Source organism: Schistocerca cancellata, chromosome 3 (assembly GCF_023864275.1).
Source record: "Schistocerca cancellata isolate TAMUIC-IGC-003103 chromosome 3, iqSchCanc2.1, whole genome shotgun sequence".
NCBI lineage: Eukaryota > Metazoa > Arthropoda > Insecta > Orthoptera > Acrididae > Schistocerca > Schistocerca cancellata.
This window is the reverse complement of record NC_064628.1, coordinates 767,736,146-767,752,711: the sequence shown is the minus strand read 5'-3', so window position 1 is coordinate 767,752,711 and position 16,566 is coordinate 767,736,146. Positions and strand designations below refer to the sequence as shown.

Sequence of the window (16,566 nt, the reverse complement as noted above, 5' to 3'; positions counted from 1 at the left end):
TGAATCCTGCAACGTACATAATTTTTTGTTGCTCAGTCCACATTTGCGGCAATATCCCTTTAAATTGCTTGATAAATACCACGGGATTGATCGACTTCCTTTCGGGAATAAATATCTGGAATTGACGATATTTAAGCATTTTTTCTTCATTCATGGTCACAGGTGTATTCTGGTGGCTACTTCGCGGCGAATGATAATCTCGATCATCTGTTTCTGGTTGATTACGTAAATATGCACCAATACATGGATATTGTTGCATGGATTTGGTTTCACTGGTTTCATCAGGAATAATGTCTTATGTCAATTTAACAATCTCAATGTATGTTTGTATTTGTTTTTTTTACTCGCTGAGCTGAAGTCATGCTGTTCAGAAGGGGTAACCCGTTCTCAGTTTTAAAAGGACGCATATCACTTTGTTTCAATCTTTTGTGATGAACCTGCGTATGTAAATTATGTTGTATCAATTGTTGCTCGCCAAGTTACCAACTGAGCGAATGCCTTTCAGTTACAAGCACATCAACAAGTGTTAAAGTCCATCTGAAGGATGACGAGCATAAGTTGACACGGCAGCTCCAGTTGGATTTGTGTATAGTGCATTCTAGGGTTGTTGATAGAAATGAAGAACACCTTACGACTTCCGAATATTTCGAATTGAGGACAGAGAATTAGAAAGAACTTTAATCTTAGATTCTATTTCAGCTCAGCATAGATCAAACACCTTTTCCACGGAACTTACACTGACTCTTATTTTCATGTTAACCATATGCGGAAAACCATAATACCCACGAGGAGACAGTGAAATGGGAATAGAATTCAATCAGTTACCCGGAGATGACTGATAGAAGGGAATCGTAGATGGACGTAAACCAACGCGTCGACGGTTCACCTCAAGACACAGAAGATTAACAGTGTTGTTTTTCTTTTGTGAACAGTGTTTAAATACATTCAAAAAAAAAAAAAAAATCCATATTGTAAATATTTTTTTTATTTTCCATTGTAATTCAATTAATTATCTTTGCAAATGAGAAATACGAGGATGGTAAATCTACCCCGAGGTTTTCCTTGGTTTTCCTTTGTGGGGCTTGGCCGAATGGCTAGATTATCCGTTTGAGACATCCCAAGGCGAGTGACAGAAGCTTTGAGTGATGATGAAAAAGGTTTCTGATCACATCTCATGCCATCCTCGACAAATGAATAAAAGCAGCATGTAAGCTATGCATATATGCTGCATCAGGAATTCAGAACAGCCTTTGTCAGCAGTATATGCACCAAATCTATAATTTACATTTAGATAGTCATTCACTAATACCAAATATCATAAGAAATACAGTGGACATTAATATTCTAGTGGACTTTAATACAGCGTCATAAACAATCATCGATATAGTGTTGTGTGAACGCTCGTGTTTGTTTTTGCCCAAAAACGTTCGTCCACAAGAGGGGCATATATGATGTATCATGCAGCGTAACTTGCTGTGACAGTGCGAGAGAGAGACAAAGATATTGTTTATTACTCTGTGGCGGTCAGCGCTCACATAATTATTCTTAGGATATAGTTTTTTTTTGTTTTGTTCTTGTTAAGAGTAATTTGAGGAGAGGAGAGCCATTCTTGTGATGTAAAAATCGACGCCATTGCGAGTTTGTGATTCATATTGTAAAATATAAGTGCATATGGAAGGAAATCAGTTAATAGAACAATAAAAATATTGTTCATTTCAAGACGGTACGTCTTATTATACACCCAGCGATATACTGCTATTGTGATCTACTAATATCCCACAGCTGAGAACAGTTCCGACGGGAGCGTTCAGTTCTAGTGAAATAGTTCGATGTTTTCTTCGGAAAAGAAGTCACTTCATGGATCATTCAAATCCACAATAGTAACTGGACATTTCTCAGAACTGAAAGCAATCTGATTGCTATGCAACAGAGCCCCGAAGAATATTTCTCCGTACTTTGGTTACCACTTTCAGCTCAACACGGTATCTGCAGCATCTGGAGCAGATTTCTACAACAGTGGAAGAGTGTAATCGCTATCAGTTTCACACACCGTCCTGTCACGGTCGCCATTTATAAAGACTCCTATTATTACTAGACTAATTACTATTTAGCTCTACAGGGCCTTTATACTGAAATGGTTCTCCACACCACCTAGTATTGACTTCTATGTGTGTGAGTAACTGTTTGTTCACTGTTGTGGGTAAATACATACAGCATACACAGGGCGGTGTGTGAAACTGATAGCGATTACACTCTTCCGCTGTTGTCGCCATTTATAAAGACTCCTATTATTACTAGGCTAATTACTATTTAGCTCTACAGGGCCTTTATACTGAAATGGTTCTCCACACCACCTAGTATTGACTTCTATGTGTGTGAGTAACTGTTTGTTCACTGTTGTGGGTAAATACATACAGCGTACACAGGGCGGTGTGTGAAACTGATAGCGATTACACTCTTCTGCTGTTGTAGAAATCTGCTCCAGATGCTGCAGATACCGTGTTGAGCTGAAAGTGGTAACGAAAGTACGGAGAAATATTCTTCGGGGCTCTGTTGCATAGCAATCAGATTGCTTTCAGTTCTGAGAAATGTCCAGTTACTATTGTGGATTTGAATGATCCATGAAGTGACTTCTTTTCCGAAGAAAACATCGAACTATTTCACTAGAACTGAACGCTCCCATCGGAACTGTTCTCAGCTGTGGGATATTAGTAGATCACAATAGCAGTATATCGCTGGGTGTATAATAAGACATACCTTCTTGAAATGAACAATATTTTTATTGTTCTATTAACTGATTTCCTTCCATATGCACTTATATTTTACAATATGAATCACAAACTCGCAATGGCGTCGATTTTTACATCACAAGAATGGCTCTCCTCTCCTCAAATTACTCTTAACAAGAACAAAACAAAAAAAAACTATATCCTAAGAATAATTATGTGAGCGCTGACCGCCACAGAGTAATAAACAATATCTTTGTCTCTCTCTCGCACTGTCACAGCAAGTTACGCTGCATGATACATCATAACACCCAACACCATTACAGAGCCTCCACCAGTTTGAACAGTCCCCAGCGGACATGCAGGGTTCATGGATTCATGAGGTATTCTCCATACCTGTCCACGTCCCACTTCCATCTGCTCGATTCAATTTGAAACAAGACTCATCCAACCAGGAAACATGTTTCCAGTCATCAAAAGTCCAATGTTGGTATTGATGGGGTAAAGTGAGGCATAAAGATTTGTGTCATGCACTCATCAAGGGTACACAAGTGGGCCTTTGGCTCTGAAAGCCTATATCAATGATGTTTTGTTGAATGGTTCACAAGATGACACTTGTTGATGGCCAGCATTGAAATCTGCAGCAATTTGCTGAAAGTTTGCATGTCTGTCATGTTGAACAATTCTCTTTAGTCATTGTTGGTCCCTTTTTTGCAGTATGTTTTTCTGGCCAAAGTGATGTTGGAGATTTGATGTTTTACCAGATTCCTGATATTCACAGTACACTCATGAAATGGTCATACAGGAAAATCTCCACTTCATCGCTACCTTGGAGATGCAGTGTCCTATTGCTCATGTGCTGACTATAACACCACATTCAAACTCACTTACATCTTGATAACCTGCTATTGTAGCTGCAGTAACCAATCTTACAATTGCGCCAGACACTTGTTGTCTTACATGGGCATTGCCGACTGCAGTGTCGTATTCTGTCTGTTCACATATCTCTGAATTTGAATATGCATGCCTATACCAGTTTCTTTGGCACTTCAGTATAGCATTGGTAGGATCAGAGTATTGTTTCTCCTATTTCATTGACTCAGTAGGCCATTACTTTGGTGGTAATTGAGAAGCCTAATAGTGCCGTGCAGCTCAGCAGTGACTTTAAAAAGATGGCCAGTGTACAATGTGTTGTGGATTCGTATCCCATTCTATGGCAGGTGGAGTTGTTGGTGAAGTCATTGGGCTGCCAGTATTTTCCCAGCATTGACTCGCAAGGTGTTTCCTTTTGGTTGCCTTTGGACACAGTTTCTTGGAATTTCCTGGTCCTCAGCACACCCTTTGGGCTTTATCAGTTTAATTGCTTGCCTTTTGGAGTCTTGTCTGTACCAAGAGTTCACCAATGATATTTGGAGCAATTGAGTCAGGAGATTCCCTGTTGATTTAATTAACTTGATGACATCTGGGCCACAGGCGCTACTTGGGAGTAGCATTTATATAACCTTCAGTCAGTTTTCCAATGCCTCCTGGATAATGGCATTCATTACAAGCTGGAAAAGTGCAGTTTTTTGGGTCACATACTTTGTAAGTCTCAACCCCACAGATGACAACATCAAGGCCATTGTCAACCTATCAATGCTGAAGAACTTGAAGGAGCTCCAGTTTTTTTTTGTCTAAGGTTTCATAATATTTTCAGTCCATTTCCCAGACTGCACACATCTCCCAGTCTCTTAACTGGCTTTGTCAGAAGGGCATTAAGTTTGTCTGGTCTGCAGATTGCCAACAGGTTTTTCACTGTCTCAAGCAGCAGTTATGTTCTGCTCCCTGGCTGTCCTTTTTTACCCTGTCGTATGACATATCCCACTACAGTATTGGTACAGTCATGTCCCACCGGAACATGGGTGGCACTGAACACCCACCACTTATGCTTCAAAGACACTTCCACTGCACAACTGAACTATTCACAAGTGCAAAAGGAGGTTCCAGTTTTTATTTGCCGTATCAAAAAGTTCTATGTTTTCCTGTATGGGGTGAGGTTCCTCCTCATCACTGACAATAAGCATTTGGTTTTTGTATTTGGCCCTTGTTCAAAGCTGCCAGATAGTTGCCCACTGATTGCAGCATTTCTCTGTAACTATTCTTATGACATTCGTTACTGCTCCACCAACCAGCATGCAAATACTGCTGTATTCTCACAGCTACCAGTGAGGTCCAGTCCAGAATTCGACAGGCAAGAGGCTCTTTTGTTCGCTTTGGGTGATGCCTTGCAGCAAATCTTGTATGAATTGCCATTGAGAGTATGAGAGTTCATGATTGCTGTGGCTGCTGACCCACTTTTCTGGAAAATTGTTTTGGTGGTCGAGATGGGATGGCTGGAATGTGTCTCATCATGTATGGATCCATCATGGTGTACATTTTTTCTCATCCATGCTCATCACAGTGGTGTCCAGGTGGTCCTCATGCTAGCCACAGAGGACCAGTGCTGTTTGAATGGTTGTCTCACAGCACTGAGTCCTCACAATCTCTAGTTGCTGCATGTGTCACACTAGGGAATGACCCAAGTGAAGGTGCTAGTGCAATGTCAAGTCTATTGGCCAGTCATCGATCATAGCATTGGACATCAGCTCACAGGGTTTGTGCTTGGAACCAGGCCGTGTCACTTCTCTCCTTGGCCAGTTCCAGAGCACCCTTGGGATAGTGTACACATTTATTTCGTGTGTCCACTTTTGGGCAGCATGTGGTTGTTGGTGCTCAATGCATTGCCAAATTTGCTGTATGAGACCAAGCTGTCATTCACACCATTGACTGCCACCGGTCGTGCATTGTCATTTACTTTTGCATTGAGGAGTCATGTAAGAGTCACAGTTATGTTTGAAGACTTTTGCACCTTCAATGTTATATGGCATCTGAGTACCTATCTATTTCACACGGCTTCTAACTTAGATGTGGAATGTATGCCTTGTGCATACATTCAAGACCCAGAGGGAATAGGCTGTATGTGTCTCTTACTGCTATGACTCATTGCTGAGTTTTCTGGTGATGTACTGGGTGACACGATGCAGTGGGTGCAGTCTGGCAGAATATTTGTTGCACCCTGAATCAAATACAATGGACCACTGTGGCCTGCCATGTTTTTTTCCTGAGGTTGCTATTTGGGCCACTTCTTCAGCCAGCAGTCATAGTGGCTGCTGGGTATCATGATGAACTGCAAAGGATGGCATTTGTTTGCAGTGGATGTTGGTGCGGGCAGCCCACTCATCACATTAGTCAGTTGGGCCAAGACTCTTTTGGAGTGTTGCCACTATGGTCTTCCAGTCAGCTGAGTGGCAGAGTTGGTTACAGTATTATTCCAGGTGCAAGCTCCCATTTGCAGCAGCTTCCATCACTGTTGCCACCCTCTCCACACCTCCAGCTTCCTCCTGTCACCTCATGCCCCAGTGTGGCTCATGCCTCCATCTGCCATTGGAGCCCATGGATTCCGACCCTCCCCTTCCCCATTTGTCTCCTCCCCTCCTTTATTGATGGAGGCAACCACTTCCTCACTACTACCGGTGGACTCATTGTTGCCACAGCCTTCATCCCCTTCCACTTTTCTGGCAGGACAAGCAGTGTCGCTGTTGCCTCCTTCGGTAGTTGGTAAACTGCCAGGTTCTCTGATGCTCTCTACAGTTCAGCCCCAAAGGTCGCAACCCAAGCCTGGCAATTTTTGCCTTTTCAGGGGGAAGGGATTTAGAATCCACACTAGTGGACATCCCAATGGAAGGCAGAAGAATGACATGGGTAGAACAGTGGAGTTGTTCAGGAACCTGCCATAGATGTTGCACACATCACATTATATGTGCAGAGCCACTGGTGTTAATAATTGTTTGTGAGCAGCAGTAAGTGGAGCAGGCCCGTGCTCACGTGGAGTTAGACTGCTGTGGACCTAGCCTAGTGCTCATGCTGAGAGTTGTTGTGTGCTCAGTTATTAGCAGTTCGCATCAACTGCATGCTGAGTTATTCATGCTCATGTGTCTGTGGGTACTGGTGCTCCACTTCCAGTAGTTCAGTTCATGTGGTGAGTTAATCCCATTTGTGGGGTTCTATTACCCTGTTGCTACCAAGTTACTATCAGCGTGAAGTACTGTGCTGACCAAGTTGAGTAGCAACATTGTCATGCCTTCATTATATTATTCTGAATTGAACAACAATTCTGGAATCCAAACTGTGAAGTGGTAAGTAAATTGTTCCTTCTTAAATCTTAAATTATTCTTGAGTACATTACTTTTTGGAATATTTTGGAAAAACATGTCCGTATGGAAACTGGATGATCATTACCTTTCTGGTAAAGAAGTTTAATTGCATATTTTAATCTGTGAAAATTTCTTGTGTCAGTGATGCATTAGATGTGTCACTAAGGATAATGTAATTATGAAATGCAGGTGTTATCTGACAGAGGGTCTCTTCCAGCTTTCAGATACGTCCATCTACAAGCCCTGCAACAGTGATCACTCTCCAGAAATCCAGCAAGATCTCCAGTCCCTTCTCAAATCCATCCCAGAATCTCTCCCATGAGTATGTCTCCCATCTCACCCTCAACACTCCTCACTTGCCTACATTCTAAATATTTCAGAAATTACATTAACCAAACCACTCAGGACACCTCATTGTGGCTGGCTGCTGCCTCTCTGCCCTGGTGTATGAACAGCCCCAGCCTTTTACCCTAACCTACTCTCATACAATGCTAGAAAAAAAAAGTTAATACACCCTTTAGAGGTTTCCAATTCATTCAAAATTTACAGTTGCAGCAGTGCGTACATATGGAGTACATGATATGGTTACATTTACAGATCAATAACACAAGCAGTTCTGAGGTACCAGGTATTGACTCATACTGAAACACCCACATTAGTATGTAGTGTAGCCCCCTGGGTGGCAATGGAGGTACTGACTGTGGCATCCAGTAGATCATACAGATGGTGAATACTGTCTTGGGATATGTTATGGTACACCTGCTCAACCTGTCCACATAGTTCTGTAACAGTTGTTGGCTGACAAGTGGTATGGGTCACTTCTTGTCCCATCATATCTCACATGCGCTTAATTGGAGACAAGTCCGGAGGTTGTGCTGGCCGGGGAAGTTGCTGCACGTCTTGCAGAGCACATTGAGTTTCATGGGCAGTGTGTGGGTGAGCATTATCCTGGTAGAGCAACACTTCACCTTCCTATTGCAAGCACAATAAAGTATTGTGTCTAAAAACATTCTGCATATACTACGTGCTGATTAGTGTACCCTCTAGAAAAACCAAAGGTGAACAAGAGTTGTAACTTATCACACCCCAGACCGTAAGCCAGTGTGTCTTGGATGAATATGAAACAGTGCTTCCCAGGTCTATACACATAGTACGTCTAAACAACAACCACTTGCATGCAGACAGAATCTGCTTTCATGGCTGAAGAACACAGTGCACCAGTCTATCTCCCAAGTCATCCTCTGATGACACCAGTTGAGCCATGCATATTGATGCTTTGGCATGAGTGGAAGACAAGCTAGAAGTATGCATGTCTGTAGTCCCACTGCTAATAATTGATTTGCAATAGCTCATGTTGACATGTCTTGGCTCACAAGCCCTCTTATCTGTGCTGTGGTAGCTGTCTGATCTCGCATTGCTGCCATTAAAATACAATGATCATGGCAGGTGTCTGTGCTGTGTGGATGTCCAGAACCTTGTCTACAGGTGTCAGAATGTTCATGTGATCACTGATACCAGCATTGTTCCAAAAATGCAGCATGTCCAACTTTTGTGTGGAAATTGTCCAAAAGAACCATGCTGCCTCTCGGATAGTCACAATTTGGCCTTTCAAACTTGTTCAGTTGGCTGTCAGGAAGCATAAATACTTTTCTATGGCATGGTTGCCTGCTTGCTTCACACTTTTGCACCACACTGAGCCTTTGGTCTGTGAGCATTCCCTATTAGAGGGTAGACACAGATGGTGCTCTGGTAGCTATTCCACTATGCTGTCTCTTGGTGGACAACACTAAAACCAATGCCAGACTCCAGGAGTCATATGCCATCATCGGGTCAAAATCAACATCATCTTTTCAAGTGTACTAATTTTTTTCCAACAGTGTATATAAAACACACTAACTATTTTGTCTACTGAATCTCCATAGTTCGTGTTCCTTTACCACCCGGCATTCTGCTCTTCATCGTTGATGCCACATCTCTCTACACTAGTGTCCCCAGTGCCCTTGCTACTATTGAACACTACCCTTCCAGCACCAAAATAACTCCAAACCTAAAACTTCTTTTGTGGTCACAACGAAGAACAATAGCCCCACCCACTATTATTCCTTCTGTGAAGGCTTCATTTACAATCAAATCCATGGTACAGCAATGGGCAGCTACATGGCAACACTTGACAACCTATTTAAGAACCATCTAAAGGTGTCCTTCCTAATCATCCAGAATTCCAAATTCCTCACCTGATTGAGATTCACTTATGTCATCTTCATGATGTGGACTGAGGCTGAGGACACCCTATCAACATTCCTCCGAAACCCCAAAACATTTTTCCCCATTCATTGCATCTTGTCCTCCTCAGCCCAACAAGCCACCTGCCTTGAAGTCAACTTCCACTTCAACCATGGCTACATCAGTACACTCATCCACATCAGACCTAATAATGACCAACAATATCACCCCTTTGACAGCACCCACCCATTCAACATCAAGAAGTCCCCTTCATACACCCTAGCCACCTGTGGTCATCACATCTATAGTGACAAGTAGTCCCTTTCCAAATATACCAAGGGTCTCATTGAGGCTTTCACATACTTTAATTACCCTCCCAACATTGTCCAGAAACAGATCTCCCGTGCCTTGTCTCCCCAGTCAGCTACCATCCTCCACATGCACACTGTCTGGCCACAAAGAAGCACTCCCTCATGACTCAGTACCAAATAGGATGGGAGCAACTGTATCACATTATTCTCCAGAGTTTCAACTTCCTCTCATCATGCACTGAAATCAGAAATATCCTCTCCATTATCTGCCCCATTCCTTCCATAGTGGTATTCCACCATCCACCAAACCTACACAATATCCTTGTTTGTCCCTATTCCACCCCAGTTCCCAACCCCTTTCCCCTTATCTAATATTCCTGGACTGGATCTAAATGCAAGACTTGTCCCATACATTCTTCCACTACCTTCTACTCTAGTCCTGTCACAAACATCAACAGCAAGGTCAACTGTCAAAGGAACAATGTGATATCAACTTAGTTGTGATCACTGTGCTGCATTATACAGAAGCATGACCTCAAACAAGTTGTCTCTTTGCATAAATGGCCATTTCCAAATGGTGGCCAAGAGACAGCTGGACCACCGAATTGCTGAGCATGCTGCCCAACAAAATGTTCTTGTTATCAACATCTGTTTCAGAGCCTTTTCTGAATTACACAGGCAGTAACTCTCCCTACAACACATCCTACATTCCTGTAACTGCCATTGCCTCAACCTTGACTAGTCCCTGTCCTGCACGTGCTGCTCCCACTATGGTTCTACACTACATCCGAATTGAATTGGTGTACCTGCAAGTCCTTTCCTCTTCTCTCTTTTTCTCCTCTGCCCTTCACCTCCCCAATCCTTCTCCACCCACCTAGTGTCTGGAGACAACACTGGCCATATGCATGTGAGTTGTGCATGTGTGAATGTGTGCATGTTTTGCTTTGTCTCTGTCTGATGAAGGACTTAGTCCAATACCTAAAAATATCTAGTGCTCTTTTTCAACGTCTGATGTAAAAAACAGGAGAAGTTGTGAAGTTCAATTCTTTTATTTAATTAATGATTGGCTTCAGGTATCAGAACACCTTCTAAAGGCATCCAAACAGAAAAAATGGAGTGCCTGTCTGTCGCTTGATGCCTCCTCCATATGGTGAATTGCAGTATATCTTTTTCATATTAGTGTTATTGCATTCTCAATTTTCCATTGTTTGAATACATTATTTTTGAAGGATTAATTTACACATTTTTCAGAACAAAATCATACAGTTATAAATTATGGTATGAAGATAATTTAATTGAGAACACAAACAGACAAACAATAATTCTACTCATGACAATTTTAACTGTTGTGTGTAATTTCTGAATAACAAGTCTTTGTTGAAAGGGTTATATCATAAGCATTGTCATAAGATAATAGAACAATTATATATTTGATTATCTTTTTCTAGTTAATTGATAAATAGGATCATTATATCATATGAAATGTATTTATTGAACAGAAAATATCTTTGACAACAGTTTTAAAGTAATAACTTTATAAATTTACAGATTATTCATAATCATCCAATTTACCATTGCTGAAATTTTTGATTGTTTCAAACTTCTAGTTTTGAAAGTGGTTATTTCTGCTGCAAGCCATGTTCCTTGGATGCTACATGAAATGCATTTTATTTATTTTTTTTCAGAAAAAATTCAAGTATGGGATATTGGTAACACTGTTGTACTCTTGGGGCAACCACTGACATTGAAATGCCGTGTTGAGACACCAATAAGTGAATGTTCACTGGTTCATCCAAATGGTTCAACAATTGTGCTTGACACAAAAGAAGGGATTTACAACAGTACAGAAATGTGGAAATATGATGGTTTTAGTCTTGATGCAGGTGACTGTGGAGGGACACTGTTTGCTGCAACTGAGGAAGAATCTGGAATTTGGAAATGTCAAATGAAGACACTGAGGCCAACCAACACAATTTATGCATCACAGATTCAGGTGAAAGTGACAAGTGAGTGGATATTTTAATCTATTCATGTACAGAAAGTAATGACAGTATTCATTAAATGCTTCCTTTATCTTCATTGAAAAGTTTCAGTACATTACTCTGGCATGAAAAATTTCAATAAGATTCCCCTAAATAATTTATAAAAATCATTAACCAATAGAAAGATTCTACTGATATATCATCTTTGGTAATATGATGATTATATGACTGATGTCTCCTTAGCAAATGTAAATTTGTCATGCAGTTAAATATTCTATGATGTTGCCAAAGACTATAAAATAGTATTCATGGATCTTACATGTTATGGTATTAATGGTAATATTCTTCTGTGGCTGGAAGCTTATCTTAATACTAGGAAGCATTTCTTTCTTTCTCACATCTTGTTCTGTAGAGTCTGGATGTAGACCGAGTCAAGTTACATTTTCACAGGTAGAGGCTCCCATTGCAGGCTACTTTTGTAATGTGCATGGTGTTCATAAGAGAATGTCCCAGTTATAAATTTTAATAGCATCAACTGCAAATATTGCAGAGTCTTGGTTCAAGGTCACAATTAAAGAGTAACTCAAACAGTTTTATATAAGCTCAAGTGCAAGTACTGCCCTATTGTTTTCCCACTTGTACTTCCACATACACATAAAATGGCAACTGCTGAGTATAAACCTTTTTGTGATCTGATCTTTGCTGAGATTGAATCTATAATTTTAGTTCAATATGTGTTTGTTTAAAGTTTGATAGTGATCCCTCATGTGAAAAAAAGACCTCTGCCAGTGATAGAGGCAATTCAAAACAACTGAATGTGTGTGTAAATGCAAAAGCACAGGATGGCCAAAAAGTCTGAAGAGGATGTTGACCACATCAGAACATATTACCATCATAGTCCTAAGAAGTCTGTTTGGAAAGCAAGTCTTTAACTTCAGTTGTGACAGATGACACTATGAATATTTAAAAAAAATATTTACACATGTACCCATGCCAGGTACAGTTGGTTCACACTTAAAGGCCAGATGACTATAGTGCGTTGCAGTTGAAGTGTTTCAGTGAGAAGATGACTTTCTTGATCATGAGGTGTTCAGTGATGAGGTTACCTTTCATTTAAGTGGGCAGATAAATACCCATAATGTTCATATCTAAAGGGTCAAAACATCCGTATGAACCAGTGTGATATCAAGGAGGTTCTCAAAAGTATATGTTTCCTGCACTGTGTCATGTTGTCAAGTTTATGGGCTATTGCTTTTGCTGAAGCTACCATAACAGGGATTACTTATCTGGATATGTTGTAAGAGAGGCTCTTTCATATATTTTTTTAATTTGTGTCAAAGGCATCAGTTCCACTGGAGGTAACAAAAAGCTCAATAATTATAAATATGATTGCGTGGACCATAGACATTAATGCATTAAACATGGAAGTAGACAGACACAACAGTAATTAAATCACTTTTACCTACAAGTGGGCTACATCCAAGGCATAAATACATTCAAGGGCAGAAAAACTAACAAACATTCAATTAAATAGTTTTTGCCCAAAACGGGTTATTTCCAAGGCATTAGAGTTGGCCATCATTAGATTTTCTTTGGTACATGATGATGAGCACCAATGGCAATTTCCAAGATTTACTTTACATCACCCAACACCAGTTCACAGTCTGTTGAGGGACTTCCAAGTGCATCAGTTCTTATTATGACCGGGGGTAGCTCATCTTTAGGTTTTCTCCAGCCTAGAGGAGCATCATCTACTCTGTTTTCTCACATGTTTAGCATGTGGATTATATCATTGTGGGTATTTGTTACAAAACTTTTTCTGCTATGCCTACTGGTACATGTAGCTCCTCCACTTTAGTTGGTCTCAAGCATCCAGTAATTATGTGACGCATCTCATTCGGGGCAGTGTCCACTGGCTAACATGGCAGAAGTTATGCCAGACGGGTGCTGCATATTCTCCTGAAGAAAAGCAAAATGCCAATATAGTAGTCTGGATAGTGGCTGGTTGTGCAACCCTGTTAGATCCCCTTAGTTTATTCCTTGCAGATACTTTCATTTTGTAGTTATGGCAATGCATTTTAAGGGTTTAGGTGCATTCTAAAGTCACCTCAAGGTATTTTGGGGAAAAAGAATGTTTGAGTTGTGTGCCATTCCATGAAACAGTTATAGTGCATTTAAAATTAGTCACAACTTTTGACATTTGACTGACCAGAGGGTGATGTAACACCATTGTGCAGGTAACACCAATGGCGAGCCAGCTTTCCCTACCTGACCACCAGTGAATCTGCTGGTAAAGTGCCCCTGTTGCCATTCTATGAATAAACAGTACCACATGGTGTCATGCATTAAATGTATCAATGTTCATCAGCTCTCATTGTAAAGTCACATTTCCTGGCATTAAAGTGTTCTGTTGTTGTCAGGTATTGTGAACAAGTGTTTCATGTTGACATTGCATTAATAACAACAGTGCAGAACATCTGAATACATGATTTGCAATAAAAGTGTTGTCCAAGAACACAATCATCAGCTGGGCTGATAATGTTCTGCTGCAAAATGTTCCTCAGAATTTGGCAATAGTAATAGATGAAATGCCATACCACTCTGTTGTGATGCATAAAGCTCCAGCAATGCAGTGGAGGAAAGCAGATATTTTACTCCGGATACAAAGAAATGTTCTATGGGATAAAGTTGAACCTAGCATGTACAATGTAAAGTTAATGGAACTTTACTGCTCTACAAGCCAAAACTTCACACTACCAGGTAGATGAACAGGCTAAAGGTAAAAGGCATAGTTTAATCAGGCTTCCTCAATGTCATGCTCATTTAAATCTGACTGAGAACATATGAGCCTGGGTGAAAAGTAATATGGCAAAAAACAACAAGAAGTTTGTGCTTACTGAGATTGCAATGCTGACAAGCCACTGCAAATTTTACATGACTGACTGGTTTTGAGTTGTCTGCCATACCAAGAAGATAGCTGAGGAGACACTGATTCATGAATCACTAATGAGTTTTGAAGAATACATAGCTTCTGTTGCTGCCATGTTAAAGTCTGCTTCTTTTGTCAAAACATAGCTGAGTTTATAAAAATTCACCTCACTAACATTGTAATGCAGTTGAAATTGAGACAGAATCCTGAAATAGAATATTATTAAACTAAAAGCTGAGTGCAAGTCAGGTCAATAGTTTATGAAATGGCCCATTCTCAGAACAAAAATAAGCGTGGAACTTCTTCACTTATATTGCTAAAAACCCACATCAGCTCTTGCTTCACCAGCTTTGAATGACTCTCAATAATTACACTATGTCATTGAAAAACACCGTAGTTGCTTGAATATCACAGTAGGTAGGGAAGTTTCACATATTAATCGTATGACAAAGCACTTTGTGCACTATCATTTGCCAAAATTTGAAACAAACAGAACTAACACCTCAGAGGTTCTTGTTCTGAGCACTGTGGGTGCAGACTAAGAACAAAGGGATGGTAGTAGGTTTCTGGGAATAGAGATGGACAAATTTTTTTCTTAAGGAAGCCACATTGATAAAATATGTTCAAATATTGGTACAGATACATTCTTAATGAAAAAATATGTGTATATGGTGGACACAGAAATGTACTAGGTATGGACTTATCTTACCATGTGTATTCCAGTGAGGGGAGGAGCAACAGAAATACACATTCAGGGAATTTTAAAACTTCAAAAGAAAGCCATCAGATGCATAGCAAAACTAACACCTTAGGAATCCTGCAAAAACTAATTCAAAGAATTTAAAATATTAACTCCAGCAAGTTTGTACATATATGAGAAAATATTTCTTTTAATAGCAAATTTTACAGCACCTCCAAATAGAGATTTTTATGACCAGCACCAAGAACTAGAGAAAATTACCATATCCAGGGCAACAAATTGCAAAGACAGACAGGGGCCCAACATATGCTGGTAGCTTATTCTACAACAGACTGCTACTTAGTGTAAAGAGCACAAAGGAAATGAGCACCTTCAAAAGAAAGCCGATTGAACATCTCATCTATGGATGTAGGTATTTGGTGAAGCAGTACTTGCAGGGACTAGAATAAAACATTTGCTTTTTCTTGTGGAAACAAATATTCTGAAATAAGGAAAAAGAAAGACAAAGTGTAGTGCTGAAAATATAGAAGATTACATACAAAGTGGAAACTTGTGTTCCTGATCCTGTGTATTGGTGCAAATATGAGTTTTAACTATGTGTAACTGTCTAAATATTTTCTACAGTGTGGCTAACATATATGATCTAAAAAACTGGTCCCCAGTTTTTATACATGTATTAGAATTTTGGCAGTAAGGTGAGAATATTCAACTTTGTAGACTTTCCTTATGTCTGCAAGACTGTTGTGTAAATTAATGCAGGCTATTAATATTTATAAGCACTGGTTATTACTAAAAATAGTTTTTGTGTTTCTATACTGTGCCTACAGTACCTGGTTACTTTTGATTACCTGTCAACATTAGTTTTTATCAATGACAAATATCTAATATATTTGTTTATTCCATACAAAAATGGCAATGTGACATGTCTAAAATCATTATCAAATATGATCAATGGACAAAAAATAAAGCAAACTGCAGTGAACTAATCTACAGCTCATAACCAATAGATTCTGGCCAGAGTTCACATCTGTCCCAGAAATGTCTTAGTCTTATGGTTTAAAATCTGATACCAAAATCTCTGAACCTCAAACCTTCCATTGTCTCAAGGTCTTTTTTTCATGCATACAACCTTATTTCATGACTCTTAAAACATGTGTTAATGAAGATGCTCTGTGCAAAATTCTTCCAGGAGGCTTCCTCTTTTATGCCTTTCCCCCCTGCCCATCTACTCCAAATACTTTTCCTTCTCCTCCTGTTCCTACTACTGAATTCCAGTCACCTATCACAATTAAATTTTCCTGTCCCTTAAATACCTGAATAATTTGTTTTATTTCATCATACATTCTTTCAATCTTCAAATAACGTACGGGAATGCAGCCATGTGATATTTCTGGCAACCACTGATATTTCAACAGGAGAACACCCAGCTGTTACTAAGGCAAAATTTGCAGCAAGAAAGTGCT

At 40.0% G+C, this 16,566-nt stretch overlaps 1 protein-coding gene across 1 annotated transcript in view; it reads left to right on the top strand.

Moving 5' to 3' along the window:
- Positions 1 to 16,566, top strand: part of LOC126175804 (uncharacterized) — a 165,348-nt gene that overhangs the window by 127,799 nt on the left and 20,983 nt on the right. Inside the window, exon 7 of the mRNA XM_049922789.1 lies at positions 11,178 to 11,498. Coding sequence (XP_049778746.1) covers positions 11,178 to 11,498 — 321 coding nt within the window. The remainder of the gene's footprint in view (positions 1 to 11,177; positions 11,499 to 16,566) is intronic.